Consider the following 14,712-nt stretch of genomic DNA (forward strand, 5'->3'; position numbering starts at 1 on the left):
TGGGTTTCATTTTGGGAGGACCAGATCTATAGGGTGCAGACAAGAGGAGGTAGAGATATCCCAACAAATAGATCTGTGTATTGCTGCAGTCCTGTGATCTGGGTGGGACACACTGGGGAGGGAGAGTGAGGCTCCATTTGTACACTTCAAAGGGTGCTCAATTGATTCAGTCAGAGGTCACAAGGAAGGGGTCTGGACACATCTCAGGAGGGAGATGGGGCTGATGAGTGAATCATAAAAAGTGGAGCTGGGAGCCTGGGATAAACCTTTTGATGGACATATCACTGTGGCTGACATTCAGGTGTGAACTCTGGTCACTCCCATGGACTGTGCTGTGGGACTATCAGCTTTGGAGTCTCTCCTGCTGTAACAGGTGACTTTTCAAGAGGAAGAGGGAGAGGAGAAGTGTGCACTTCAAAAGAAGCAGTACCATGACGTAAAACTTAAACGGTCCAGACCCTAATTCGCATTTGGTGTCTGAACTATAAGAATGGGAGGTTAGGATCCCAAGCCAAATGATGTGTGTGAGGAGGGGAAGCTTTGCAAGACTTCTGCCTGTGACCAGGACTGGGGGCCAGTGGCTTGCTAGTCTCCCTGCTGGATGAGGGAACATTACCCAGGGAAAACAAGGCACCTGCTCTTGAGCCTCAAACACCAGTGCTTGCCTGCTTGCCAAGACCATTGCGCCCTGTGAAAAAGAGGAGAGCGTTGGAGGGGGTAAGGCTCAGAGGGGTGCCCTGTCGAGTAGACTCCCAGTGCGAGGTGTGAGGAGACGGCTGCTGAACCGATCAGGTCATTTCCTGTGTGCAGACTTAAGTTGGCAACCCCCATATGCCATAAGCATGAAGATTGTTGTGTTAAGAGCGCCCTGGGGTAAGGGCGGTAGCGTGTTATGCAATCCCATGTTCAGGAGGGGTTGTCGTACAAAAGACGGTCTTGCAGAGAAGAGACAAAGCCTGTGTAGCATTGTAGCTTAGACCCGGTTTGCCAGGAGGGGGCGACAAGAATAATTGTGCTGTGTTGATCAGGAAGGAACCCATGACCTGAGAGCAGAGGTGGTGGAGAAACGAGGACAGCATCTAACCTGACCCCTCGGATCGAGTAATGATGCTGTGGAACCATCAATACCTCAATAGGATCGAGGTCAGGAGCATCAGAATCACCTTCCCCCTCCTTTGGAAGCATGGGCACTTAGCCTGCATGAGGAGCACAGAAACACCTCTGGTTGCTGTTGGAGCACGACCATGTAGGCTCAGTGGAGAGTCTGTGCCTGCCGAGTGCTGCAGCGAGGCTTGTATGCAGCCGACTCACCTGAGCAGGATCGAAGCTGTTGAGAGTGCCCACAGATGGGGCACCCTCCAAGACACTGCCCTCTTCCTCTCCGCCGGTAAGACTTGTTATGAGCCTACTGGGCCCCGGGGGAATCGCTGCTAAAAGCGCTGTGGTATTGAGACACTTTTGACTGTCAATGAAGAGTCAGAGTGGACTCTTGATTTAAGGCCTATTAGGTAGCATTTACTGGAATGGGGAATAACCCTGATGACATTGCGAGGAACAGGTGGAAGGTGGGACAGGGACTGAGACTTCCCAATGAAACCCTAGAGCCCTACCTCAAAGGGGAAATGTGTTGTTGTTGATAATGCCATAACTTTCCTTTGAATGAGTAGAGTTAGAAATATAATACTTCTTTTTGTTATAAAAGTAAGTATATTGATTTATTGCTGCTGCTATTCGATCCTTGAGGTATGAGCCGTGTTCACTATTCTGCATCTAATCAAGGGAGCCTTACACTGCTCGATCACATCTACCACTGAGAGTCATGTGCAGAAGGGGTACTTGGCCCAATTGAGCGGGATCCATAGTAGGTCAGGCCTTGGGACATCAGGAGTACAAGGCCTCAACCACCATGGTTGGGCCCAGTAGCCTCTGCGTCCCCGGTGGCCATCTGAAAAGGGTTCTGACAACTGGTAAGCTAGGAGAGTCATTTTATATAATCTCAGAGGACAATCTTTAAAACGAGCATTGGAAAAGTCAGTAGGTCTCAAAGCTGAAAGACCAATCTATTGACTGCGCCATTGCTTTTTTTGTTATTGTCATTGACTTGCCAAGACGGCCTCCAGTGCATCAAAATGCATGCAAACGCTTGATGTATGGGTATGACTATGAATGAGGATGCATGGCCATCCAATTTGGAATGGGTTTTCTATTAAAGAGACATCATTCCACGATGGACATTGATGCGTATGCATGCATTGTAGTGCATGTGTGCGCCATGAGGCATGCATGCCCTTTCATAATGACAAGCATGCATCCATTTTGGATTTTTAAATTTACCGTTCTAAAGTTGCAGACGCCCATTTGGGAACAGTAAATGAAAAGTCAAAAAAATATGAAACTGTGCATGCTGTAGTAATTTCAAAACAAATACCAGCCCTCACTTAGTTGTGCAGCTTCACTGCTCATTGTCCTTGTTTTGATAGAGTCCTCTAAAAATTCAGACCAGATGCCCGGCTAACTTTGTCCTTATTTGTCTTCTTTTAAGTGATGCTCAGATGTACTAGTAGTAGGAAGAACACCCAAGTGACAAATGGCAGAATGCCAGAGCCCCCGGAACTAGGTATTTCTCCAATGGCGGCAACAGCATTAGCAGAGTTGACAGATCCTTTAGTTACTGTGCTGCTTGAGCTCTGTCTGCTCGTTTTGGGTTCCATTGTGGTAGATATTTGTGTGAACTTGGATGTGGTAGACTTTGACCTTGTTGCCGCTGTAGCTGTTCTGCTGATGGCTACAGTGTTCAGGCTGGGGGTGACCGTGGTCTTGAAGGGGACTGTGGGCACTGCAGTAATGTTGGTCACATATGGAGTGGGTGCTAAACTGAACTCCACTTCCGGGACATGTTGCTTTATCCAGGCATCATAGGCAGTCACCAGGGTGTACACTCCAGGACGGTTTGGCAAAGCACAGCCATAACCCCAGCTCACCACTCCTGCAAGGAACCAGCTGCTGCCCAACTTGCAGACTAGAGGACCTCCGGAATCACCCTAGTAAGAAAATACAAAACAAATGCTTAGTAAACATCAAATACCAGTCCTCATGAGGATCAGAAGCTATTGTACAATATTCTGATTTCGTACGTATTGATCTGTCTCAAGTGTGGTGAAAAACATCTTACCTACAATATACATTAGCACGTGACAGGGGAGTCTTAGGCTGTAGCTTTGCTGGGACCACCATTAGGGTAACCAAAAAGCCTTATCTGCCACTGTTGAGCCTAATGAATCATGTCAGTTTTCTTCTTCATGTTAGATCTCAGAGTAGCATTGTGTTGGTAGAGGCCAATGGACTTGCTCTTGGAAGCATTTGAATCATTTTGATACCTCTCACTTTTCTGATGATAGCACTCTTTCATGTTACCTGTAACTCTTATCCTGATTCTGAAATTCTCAAATCCTAACTGCTGAGTCTCTGGTCTTTTCAGTGCGCATGAGCCTGACACTAATCTAGCCAACCCAAAAGATGGATAATAAGCTCAGCTGTGAGGCTCGTCACAGGATCCAGTAAACGTGACCCACTACACCAGATCTAAAACATCTGAAATAGCTCCAGTTTGAAGCATTGATTCAGTTGAAGATTACCTGCATGACGCATATGTCTCTTCATCATAACACTCTCGTCTACCTGGCAAAAAACTCACACTATCTATTGGGAGTCGTTCCCATGAGAAGTACTAACTCTTGATTGTTAAAGCCACTGAAATTTAACAAAATGAAAACTTATAACCGCTACTTTGCCGGTCTTTTTTTGCCCGAAGAATATGGAACACAGTACCTCCTGAACCCAGAACCTACCCCTTGGCTACCTCCTTCAAAAAAGAATTAAAACAGCTGTTTCTTAATAGATGCCTTCAATAGTAAACCTGAAGTCACTCAGCTTGACTGTTTTTCCTGTATACATCTCTGGATCCTGTATCTACTTAACTGTTTGTTACATTGTATATACTCTGTTTCTTGCTTGTTGCTTTTTGCATTTTTATGTTTAGCTTGTTTGCTATTTTTACAGTATATGCTTTTTGTATCTATTCTGGTTCATCATTTTTCCTTTTTATATTTTTATGTTTAATTTGTTTACTATTTGTACAATGCTCGTATACCCAGACTGGTCATGTTCACGATATATAAAACTCCTCGAACAAACAAACTGGCCCCATATCTGCTTCAGATGAAGTTTGGTAAGCCTCCACCACCAATATCCCCTCTGTTGAACTGTTGCTGATATTGATTGGTCTCTCTCCGAAATGGTACGCTTCATGGACAGTCACTAGTGGCTCTATTAACCCTGTTAACATGACACAGATACTGTTGTAGGTTGTGGGTTACTTGGACAATTTTACTGTATTTTCAGCTACATTGATAAAACTAATTTACTAGTCCCACCACAGCATCAGCACTCTGAGAAACTAGGGCACAAAGCTGATGTATCATATTCAATGTAATGCTTTGTAGTATTCAGTCTTTCATGTCTGCCCTACTGGCTAACTGAAGTGAACTGACACTCCAATAAACATGAGAGCTTAAAAAGTCTGCGGAGACACCCAGGTCTTCCCCCCAGGATAACATTGGCCAAAGGGTTCCATATTATTTATTGTGTAGTGCCTCTGGGCTTAAGACACAGCCCCAAACACAATTATAGTGTCAGCACTTTAATTGTGGATGGGATTGTGCCTTAAACCTGGAGGGTCATAGGGCCTTTTCTGTGTGTGTGCCTTTTCAATTTACCTGCATTATAACTGCATTATTTTCCTACATGAAATTAAATGACCTTTTCTTTTTCATAGTTACAGCTCTGAGCACACTTTTGGGGGCATATTTAGAAGCCCCCATCACAACAGGAATGTCGCTTTTAGTGACGTTCACGTGGTGACCTGGGCTTCACCTTATTTACAAGGCAGCGTTAAGCCACTTAACGGTGCCTTGTAATAAAGGTACCCTTTCACGCTGTACTTAGCGTGAAAGGGCGGGAAATGGGTGTTGTGGTGGGTGTCCCACCACAACACCCATTGATGTTGATGCTGCCCCTTTTCTACAAGTGTGGCGTAAATATTGGGCATTGCCAAAATTAAGACCAGGGAACACCTGGTCTTACCTTGGCGAAACGAGGAGAAATGCTTTATTTCTCCTCATTTTTGCTGTGTCTATGTTTGCTGCCCTGGGCAGCACACATAGAAACAGCAAAACGCCATTGATTGTTTATGTGCAGGAAGGTGTCCCTTCCTGCACATAAACAATCATAAAAAAATGACGAGTTGCAACTTCTATGTGTGCTGCACAAAGCAACGCACATAGAAATTACAAAACACCATTCCAGAATATTTATGTGTTGGAAGGGACACTTTCCTGCGCACAAATAGTCTTTCCCCTCATCACAGGCACCCTTGCACTATTGTACAAGGGTGCATGCGTTGGCCCTAGGCTTCTAAATTTAGCGCCAGCGCAGGGAGAAAAGCAGGGCTGCACCGTATTCTTGTAAATACGGTGCATCCCTGCGTTTCAGAAGTGGCGGAGAGAAGCTTTAAGCTAACAAGGCTAATGCTGCGCTCCATTACTTCTTTTGTAAATATGCCCCTTTGAGTTTTTTCACAGAACTAATCTGAGATAAAATCCTAAATGTACGACTTTTGGTATTCACAGAAGGCATTTAGTAGTAGTAGTAAAGTTAGGACTCCTAACTTTCTACTAAATGCCTTCTGTGAATACCAAAAGTAGTAAGTTTAGGATTGTATCTCAGTTAAGTAGTGGTAAAGTTAGGAGTCCTAACTTTACTACTACTAAATGCCTTCTGTGAATACCAAAAGTAGTAAGTTTAGGATTTTATCTCAGATTCGTTCAGTGAATCTGCCCCTTAGTAGCTTGGCACTCTAGGACTGAGGAGCTTCTTAAGTAAGTGGTACAAATCCATTGAGCATAGCATTATCTGCACTATTGGCACTGAGGGTGTTGTAGAAACTATAGATTCAGTCTTATTCTTTTGTTCTGCATACCATTTGGCTAGGAAAAGATGGATTCACCCAGTATGCCTTTCTTTGGGATTTAGACATTTTAGACCTGCTTTAAGAATATTACATACAGACACTTTCCCTGTCGTGTGTGCACTGAATACATTGGATGTGTGTGGACCACGAGGAAAAGCACAGGCGTGGGTTTGTAATGTTTATTATAATTAGTAGTTTCAGTTGACCTGTATTAATTGTATGTTTTGATTTTATCCTATATGTAAAGTTTTAATCTGTCGAGATATTTCACATTTTTACCGTTGACTATCTTATGCTGTGTTTTTTATGGGCTTATGGCTATAAGCCCCTAGTATATGGTGTAGAACGTGCTCTCAGGTCTTGGATGTTAAAATGGCACTTGTGGACTGCAGCACCTACTGTGCCTTTCCTCTACAGTTCAAGCGTAGTTTCAGGCCACCCTGTGTAGCCTGATGGTAGCAGTGTAAAAACTGCAATTCTACCTGCCAAAAAAACCCTTATGACAGGTGAAAAACTTCCTTTTAAATATTGGTAGAAGTCACCCCTATGTAAGCCTTGTAGCAAAAAAGGCAGGGTGCATGGTTTTAAGAGTAGGACATGTAGAAATGTAATGTTAACATGTCCCTACAGTGACTAGCATCCAAAAGTTGTTTTCACTGTAAGAAGGCTGGCTGGCCCATAAAGGCACATTGGGAAGCAATATTAAATATGAATACTGTTTTCGGAATTGTGAGACCTAGAAAAATTATCACACAACTATTTGTGATAGTTATTAAAAATCCAATTCGATGGTTAAGTCAGATTTTTAACAAATATTAAGAAGTAACTTTTAGAAAGTTACCTTTTCCTTGCCTGAAGTTCCTTGAGGCTAATTTGCATTGACTCTCCAGCTTATCCCAGCAAGTGATTAGCCTGGGGACCTTAGAAGTGTGCTCCTGTGGGTGATTGCGACTTAAAAAGACTAGGCCAAAAGGTAAAATCGTTAACCAGGATTAACCTGGTTGGTGTATCCAACCTGTACTCCATGGTGGTCCGCCTCAAATCGCACCCAGGTATTGATCTATTGCAACCACTGACTATCATTGGTGCTTTGTGCTTCTTGGCACTATTCTTACTTAAAACACTCAAAATTTGCATATCTGGTTTTCAGAGCTTAATTTGAGCTGGTGGTTGTCAGTGGGGCCCCCAGCACTCATTTTTGTGGACCGGCATGTATTTTCCCATATCAGACATTTACCGAGAGTGAGAGTGGGAAAACTGCACAAAAAGCAGAAAGACAGAGGAAGAGATTTATGAAAAAACAGGGAGAAAGCAGGAACCTGCATGAGTGTGATAAATGAATAGGTAGTGTCTGGTAGTGGATTAAAAGGGGATGAGGTGGATTTAAGACTATGCTGCCTTGATATTTGGCACATGGACATTCAATTGCACCGGACCGCAGGTTTCCGAGCAGAGCTTTGCTCACCGGCATAAAATAAACACTGCCAGTTCTCCGTATTGGATTTTTGTAATTTTGGTGTCATTCTGAATATTAAATTGGACTCTGTCTAATTCATTTTGGGATTTTTATGGTTTTACATTTTGAGTTTGTTACTATTTTAGTACTGCATAAATACTTTACACATTGCCATAAGTTAAGGATGTCTACTCTGTGCCATAGCTACTCAGGTTGAGCTCAGGTTAATTTAGTGACTTTGCAGGTTCATCTTGACAAGGGTTGTGATTGGTCCCTGAGGAGAATAGTTACACGACCCAATTAAAAAATCTTATTTCTTACAAGTTGGAATGTACCACCAGTGTGTGGGCCTTGCTTGCTTCTGAGTGTTCTCCATATAGTAGGATATATTAGCTTAATAAGGGTGCCACCAGGTTATGGCTTCTATCCCTTGGTGATAAACACCACAGAGTATCCTGTGATGGCTCAATTTGTCTCAGTGGATTGAAGCACTGTCCCTCCCAGGATGATGCCACATAGCACCCCCTGGTGGCTTAGCAGTGCACAATATAAGCCTTGTCCCTCCTACCAGCCTGCATATTGTGCTCCCTTGATGGCTTAACTCTGCTCCCAATGTGCTGGTCTTCCGTTGTGCCTGTGACCCTCACTGATGCACGTCAGTGTCGGTTCCTATTTATGATGCAGTCCACTCCTAATGGTGGGAATTACCTGCATGCATAACTGCTTATATTCTTACACACATCAAACAGCATCACACTAATTCTTATGCGCAACAACATTGTTTCGCACCATGCTTATTCCACGTCTTAAAATCTCATGCACCTCATTCAACTTATCCCGCATAGAGCTAACTACAACCATCAGCCTTTCAACCCAGGAATCCTAAGGACACCAAGGAACTCCAAGCAAATGAGAGTGATCCAAACCCTTACATGGGGTATGAGGTGCTCTGTAAATGATAAAAGTGGTTTAGCTACATACTTGGCTACCCAGAAAGTGTTTTGGAACTAGCAAGGGTAGGTAAGCTCTAAGAAAATAGCAAATACCAGTGTCTTAGCAGTCTCTTTTCAGGTTAATTCACACTATGCAGCTAATGCACATTACAAGCCTGCTCCTCTTCTTCGCCAACATCCTCTCCATCTTTTCCCTTCATCAATGCCAATTAACAATAACAACACAACTTCAAGTTTGAAGATTGATCAAACTCAGCCCAGTGCCTCTGCCTCCAACACCTCTTCCTTTGCCGTATCCTATATCAATCAAACCTATAGGAGGTCTCAATAATTCCTTCCTTCAATTAACTGCGACCAGAGAGTCGAAAAAATGAAATATAGCACACATTCTCGTGGTATCAATTGTTGAGGATACAATATATATAGAGAGGTAAAACATAGTTCATTTTGGAGGACAAGAATTCAAACACACCATTACTAACTGCCATGACAAAGAGGGATACCTCGAAACATGTGTTGGCTGGTTTTGGATATGAGGCTGTTTATATATTGTACCACATATATTTACCCAAATGGATTAATGATTAAAGGACCATCGGAGTATGGCATTTTCATAAATCTTGAACATAGTTTGGATTTTTCATTAAAATAGGGTATGGTTAACAATAAGGGCAATACACAAGGCAGGTGCAAGGATTGGTGTTGCCCTAGGCAAAGTAATAGTTTGGCCTCCTTTAAACTCCCCCCCCCCCCCCCCCACTGTTACAAGGGGATCCATTTTTGCAATGCGGTATTCTCTCTTGGTGCCACTATTGGAGACCACCTTCTTTTGTTTAATTGTCCTTCAACTGACCCCCATGCATACACCTTCCTTTAAAGGATAGTAGGCCAGTTTACAATGGTATCTTAGGACAAGAAAGAGTTTTTTACTTTGTAATGTGTGGCTTATAGAGAGCCTCGTTCATTAATTTCAGCGTTTACATCTCATAACTCACTGCTATGACATAGCATCAGATGATAACAAACCAGGTACCCACTGTTGTGATGTCATAAAGGCCTTCCAGGCCAGGCTGATGGCTGAGAGCCTGTCGGCACAGCGTTCCTTACCTGCTTTGACTGAAATCCGAAAGCACAGCTGCAGGAGGAGGAAGGAACGCACGGAAGGTGGTGGCGGTAGTTTAAGGATGACAGGTACGTTTTTTTTAAACCTTTGGTACAGGGTAACATAACAGGGGAAGTGTTATGTATGGCTCCCCCATTTCTCCTGTGCCACGGCATAGCAGTTGAAAGCAGGGGCTGATGATTTTGGGGGCCATATATAGCATCAAATTATAGACAGGTAAAAAGTGAATCACAGGGATGTTTTTCACCTCAGGGTTATGTATGGCTCCCCCATTACTCCTCTGCCACTGCATAGCAGTTGAAAGCAGGGGCTGATGATTTTGGGGGCCATATATAACATAAAATTATAGACGGGTAAAAAGTGAATCACAGGGATGTTTTTCCCCTCAGGGTTCTGAGTTACATCATAGACAACTCGAGCTTCTACCCATCTATAATTCTGTATGCAACCATTTATCGAGAAAGGCTGAAGAGGTTTTGTAATTGCTAATTTGATCAGCTGGAAGAGTAGTTAGCTCACCTGAGAGAGCGTTTTTGTACACACATGTTTACATCTGGCGGAATACCCGTATTCTGCTGCAGGGCTACAATATGCCAGGGAATTTCAAGATTTTTTTCTCAACGCTAAAGAAATCTAAGCATTCTAAAGTAATTATCTTGAAATCTAAAAAAAAAAAACGTTCAGACTTAAAAAGAACTTATAGACAACAGCCACAGGGAATTATAGAAACCTGATCAGACAGGGCCCTACTGCTGACTTTGTTCGTTCAAATACACCGGAAGTCCCTAACACTAATTTTATATGCTTGCTGTGTTTGGGGCCCGCCTTACTCAAATGTCTGGGGTAGTGAAAGTAACACTGTGCCCTTTTGCCACAGATGACATCACAGGCTTGACCCATTGTCCCAGCTGTAGTGCTTTAACTGCCTCATATATGCTGGAGAACAGTTGGGAAGCACCAGGAATGGAAATAAGAGACAGTAAAGGTGTTCTGTTCCTTCCACTGACGCCTGTTACGAGGGACAGCAAGTCAGGACCAGGAGTACAAATTGGCAGCCGCCGACCCTGACTACCCCTAATTGACGTCCATGATGCTCCAGGAACGTCATTTCCCGCCTTTCACTAGTGTTTTAGCATGTGCTTCAATTCTGAGCCACGCCCACAGCGGCACCATATTAGGCGAAGCATCTCGCGCCTCGTACCAAAACTGACACTGTCTGTAAATCTCAGTATTGGAAATTTGAAGTGTGTGTAATTCAGATGAGTAAAACATTAATTAGTTTATGGCAGGCATTTCAATTCTGAACCTCGAATTAAAATTCGACGTGTTTGCTCTTTAGACAGCAGAGCTAATCCTCAAATTACCATACCTCACATTCTCAGATTCAGCACATGAGAGCTACCCTTAGGATACATGTGACTCGTTGAGGTTTTGGAGAGGACATATCACCTAGGTTTTACTGACCTCACAGTCTCACACCTTAAACAGCAGAGCTACCCCTTATGTTACATAGTCCGGCTTCACCTTCGCAAAAATGATGCAGGGGCGGCCTTAGGCATGTGCAAGCTGTGCACATACACAGGGCCACCAAACCCCAGGGGCCACCACGCCAATATATATCCTTAATATAATATTCCTCTGAGGATGGATACAAAGTTGCGTGGTGGCTCCTTACAGGGATTTGGCGGCCTCCGGCTCTGTTCCACTTCCAAACAACCTGACCCCCCTCTTCACTGGCCTCCGTGCTCCGCCCCGCCCGGACCCGCTCTTCCGGGGCCCCCTACCTACGCTCCCTGCCCAGGGCCACCATGAGCCTAGAGCCGCCCCTGAAAGATGTCTTTGCAATAGGATGCCGCAATAGAGCACCAACTCACACCAAAACATACCTTTTAACCCTTCAACCCACGACAGAAAGGCTGAGCGAGAAAAGGATGCACTCTGCACACCAGAAGAACCCCAGAACAGGTCCAAGTGCTCCTCTCTGAGTGTCACGGCATTGTTTATGAGAGGCCCTTCTCTATAGAAAACCCTTTCCACCTAGCTCAAACAATTCCCTAATCAAGTTCAGAAAACTACCACAAATCTAATCTTAAATGTAACAAGCTTAGGCAAAGCCAATAAGTCTCACCCATGAGACCTATTGACTTTTCCAATGTTGTACACCATCGTAAAAAAGTAAAAAACGAAATATTTTCAATCAAATGCTTATTGCCTATGCTGTACAGCATAGGCTGAACAAAAAAAAATGTGATGGCGTGAGACATGCATGAGCGCACGCGTATCATAATGTGATGCATCAGCGGCATTCAGTAGCTATGTGTGATGACATATGTGCACATGCATCGCCATGGATGTGGGAACTTACTGAATTGAGTAGCAACATTTTTTCGTTTTTATATTTGCAGATCCAAGATGGCGAATGCCACTTGTGCAATAAATGCAAAAATGAATTTTCACTTGCAGAGAGTGCTTTTTTGAAAACGGAGTGGCCTGGCTGTACATAGGAGTTTCCAGGCCCCCCAAAAATGTAAAATGACCTAGTGTAAAAGTAGGAAGGGGGGTAGTGAAGCAAAGAAGGGGCAGGTGGGGGGAGACGCCAGGGGATAAATGGACGAGCCAACGGCCATGGGCGTGAGATAAATAAAAATTATAAAAAGCTAAGATAGTGAGAGAAGAAAGCAATACATTGCATGTGCTGGGCAGGGGTATGAAACGGAGAAAGCAGCAGACAAGAGAGAGAGCAAGCGAGTGGGGGGATGGGGAGAAACAAGAAGCATGGAGGGGACGGTATTTGAGGAGAAGTAGCACATGAGGGAGAGAGCTAGAAAACACATGCAATCTGGTTGAGGCCTGAACCCCTTCCATGCTGATGACGGCCCCCAACCGTCATGCATCAAGGTGGGCGTGTGCTGATGACGGCTGAGGGCCGTCATGAACCCGCCCACTCATTAAAACGGCCGCACAGGCGCAGAATCGCGGCCGCGCCCAAGGGGTTAAATAAAAATACAAGTCAACCAGTCAAAAGGATGTTAAAGAAGCTATACTCCAAGGGATGGAAAAACACAAGGGGCCTAGCTCACAAAGGTAAACTTACACTTTTGAGCAAGGTTACTGTTTTTCAGTATTTACAAACTATGATGTAATAGTAAGTTTAAGACTGCAGAGACTCCGTCGTAGGGGTGGAGAACTCTGCACATAACAAAATAGAATAGGCCTATCCCATCTTTGTATGTGCAGAATTCTCTGTCGTAAAGTTACTATTAAAGCACAGCTTGTGAATGCTGAAAAAGAGTAAACTTATTCAAAAGTGTAACTCTGTCTTTGTGAATCGGGCCCAGTAAGAGGAAGGCAAGCCAGCGAATATGAAGCAAGCAAATGAGAGCGACAATAAAGTCAACTAATGGGATGCAATAGGCGGGCTCTAAGCCCTTTGTACGTTTTTGCAATGAATAAGAGATCTTTTGCAAATAGACATCTAAAAGCTGTCAGGAGGCAGGACCTAAAATTGCCCGCTTTTTATAAAGTGTGCAGTACTTGGGTCAATTTTATGTGAGAATTCACAGTTTTTAAACTGATAAGAAACTAATGCAGAAGAACAACAAGTGAAGTGGCACAAATTACCTTATCAGGAGATGGTGGAGTGAGGAATTAGGTTCTAGGTTGCTTAGTCAGCAATTCGACTAGTAGAGCACATCTCCTCTTTCAAACAGCCTTAGTGAATATATAGCCAAAATGTCAGCAATCTGTGTTCAAGTTATAGCTCCTTCAAAGTACTGTACTTGGTGAACCGCCATTATAACTCAACAGTAGGGTTCACCAAAAGAAATCCAAATAATCAAACTATACACTGCAATGCTTTGGATATGGCCTCACAACCCTGCTGCTTTTCTTTTCCCTGAAATGTCTTCCTCTTCTTCAACGTCTTAGTGTCTTATTCGTTTTTTCTATTAATGTTTATTGACATTTCCTCTGTCCTCAAGATAACAGTGATGGGTCATATGGATCCCCGCAAAATGCAGAAAGACGGTCACCCACTCACTCATCATCAGCAGACTCGACTACGACAATGTACTCTATGCTGGCGTCACCTAAAAACAGCTCAAGAAATGACAGAACGTTGAAAGCGTCACAGACAGACTGGTTGTCGACATCCCCTGCCGCAGCTACATCTAGCAACACCTCCAAAGAAAGATCTCTCGATTTCTCCCCTTTTCCTCGTGAAAACAGGCAATTGTGGCCCTTGTGCTGTCCAGATTGGACTTCTGTAATGCTTTCTACTTGGGTATCAACAAGGGACTTGTGCATCGACTACAGCTGGTGCAGAACGCTGCTGCCAGGCTGGTGATGGGCCTTCCCAAATACCACTCAGTTTCAGCTACTATCAGTAAGCTGCACTGGCTCTCTCTTGGCCAGAGAATCTTATTTACAGCCCTTTGCCTCGCTCACAAGGCTTTCAAAAATATTGGGTCGGAAGTCATCAAAAGGCTCTTTCGAAGATTTGTCCCTACCAAGCAGTTAAGATCCACCAGCAAGAATCTGCTGGTAGTTCTGAGTTTCAGGAAAGTAAAATGGGGAGTAGAGCTTTTCTCTTGCTGCGGCCAAACTCTGGAATTCCCTTCCTTCCTCAATCTCTGGACTGGAACCTCATTCTTTCTTCCGTAAAGCTCTGAAGACTTGGCTTTTCACCCTTTCAACACTGTGAGCCTTATACACTATCGTCCGCAGCGCCTTAACACCTCTGGGCAAAGTTTGCGATTTACAAAGCTAATATTCATTCATTCATTCAACAACTCCACTGGCTGCCAGTCAACAAGAGAATCACCTTCAAGCTCCTCACACGTGCCTAGAAAACTCTCCATGACAAAGGACCAGCTTACCTGAACCAAGTCCCCGCCAGACAACTCTGTTCCACCCAACATGCCCAAGCCTCCGTCCCCAAGATCTACAAGACCAGAACCGGAGGAAGTTCATTCTCCTACCTTGCCATGAAGACCTGGAACACCCAGCCCCTCCGCCTCTGGCAATCCTCCTCACTGACCCCATTCAAGAAGGACCTCGAGATCTGGCTCTTCAAATGATCCTCTACCCAGAGGGATCAGCAGCACCCCCCTTGCGCCTCAAGACTCTCAAAGGTGAGTAGCCGTGCTTTATA

The 14,712-nt window shown here is 44.1% G+C and overlaps 1 protein-coding gene across 1 annotated transcript in view; it reads right to left on the reverse strand.

Annotated features, from left to right (window-relative positions):
• Positions 1-2,537: 2,537 nt before the first annotated feature.
• The window catches only part of LOC147703633 (transmembrane protease serine 9-like), a 96,388-nt gene continuing 84,213 nt past the window's right edge, over positions 2,538-14,712 (reverse strand). The window contains exon 10 of the mRNA XM_086929528.1: positions 2,538-3,041. Within this exon, the coding sequence (XP_086785654.1) occupies positions 2,538-3,041 (504 nt within the window). The remainder of the gene's footprint in view (positions 3,042-14,712) is intronic.

The sequence above is a fragment of the Lissotriton vulgaris genome, chromosome 7, assembly GCF_964263255.1.
Source record: "Lissotriton vulgaris chromosome 7, aLisVul1.2, whole genome shotgun sequence".
Taxonomy (NCBI): Eukaryota; Metazoa; Chordata; class Amphibia; order Caudata; family Salamandridae; genus Lissotriton; species Lissotriton vulgaris.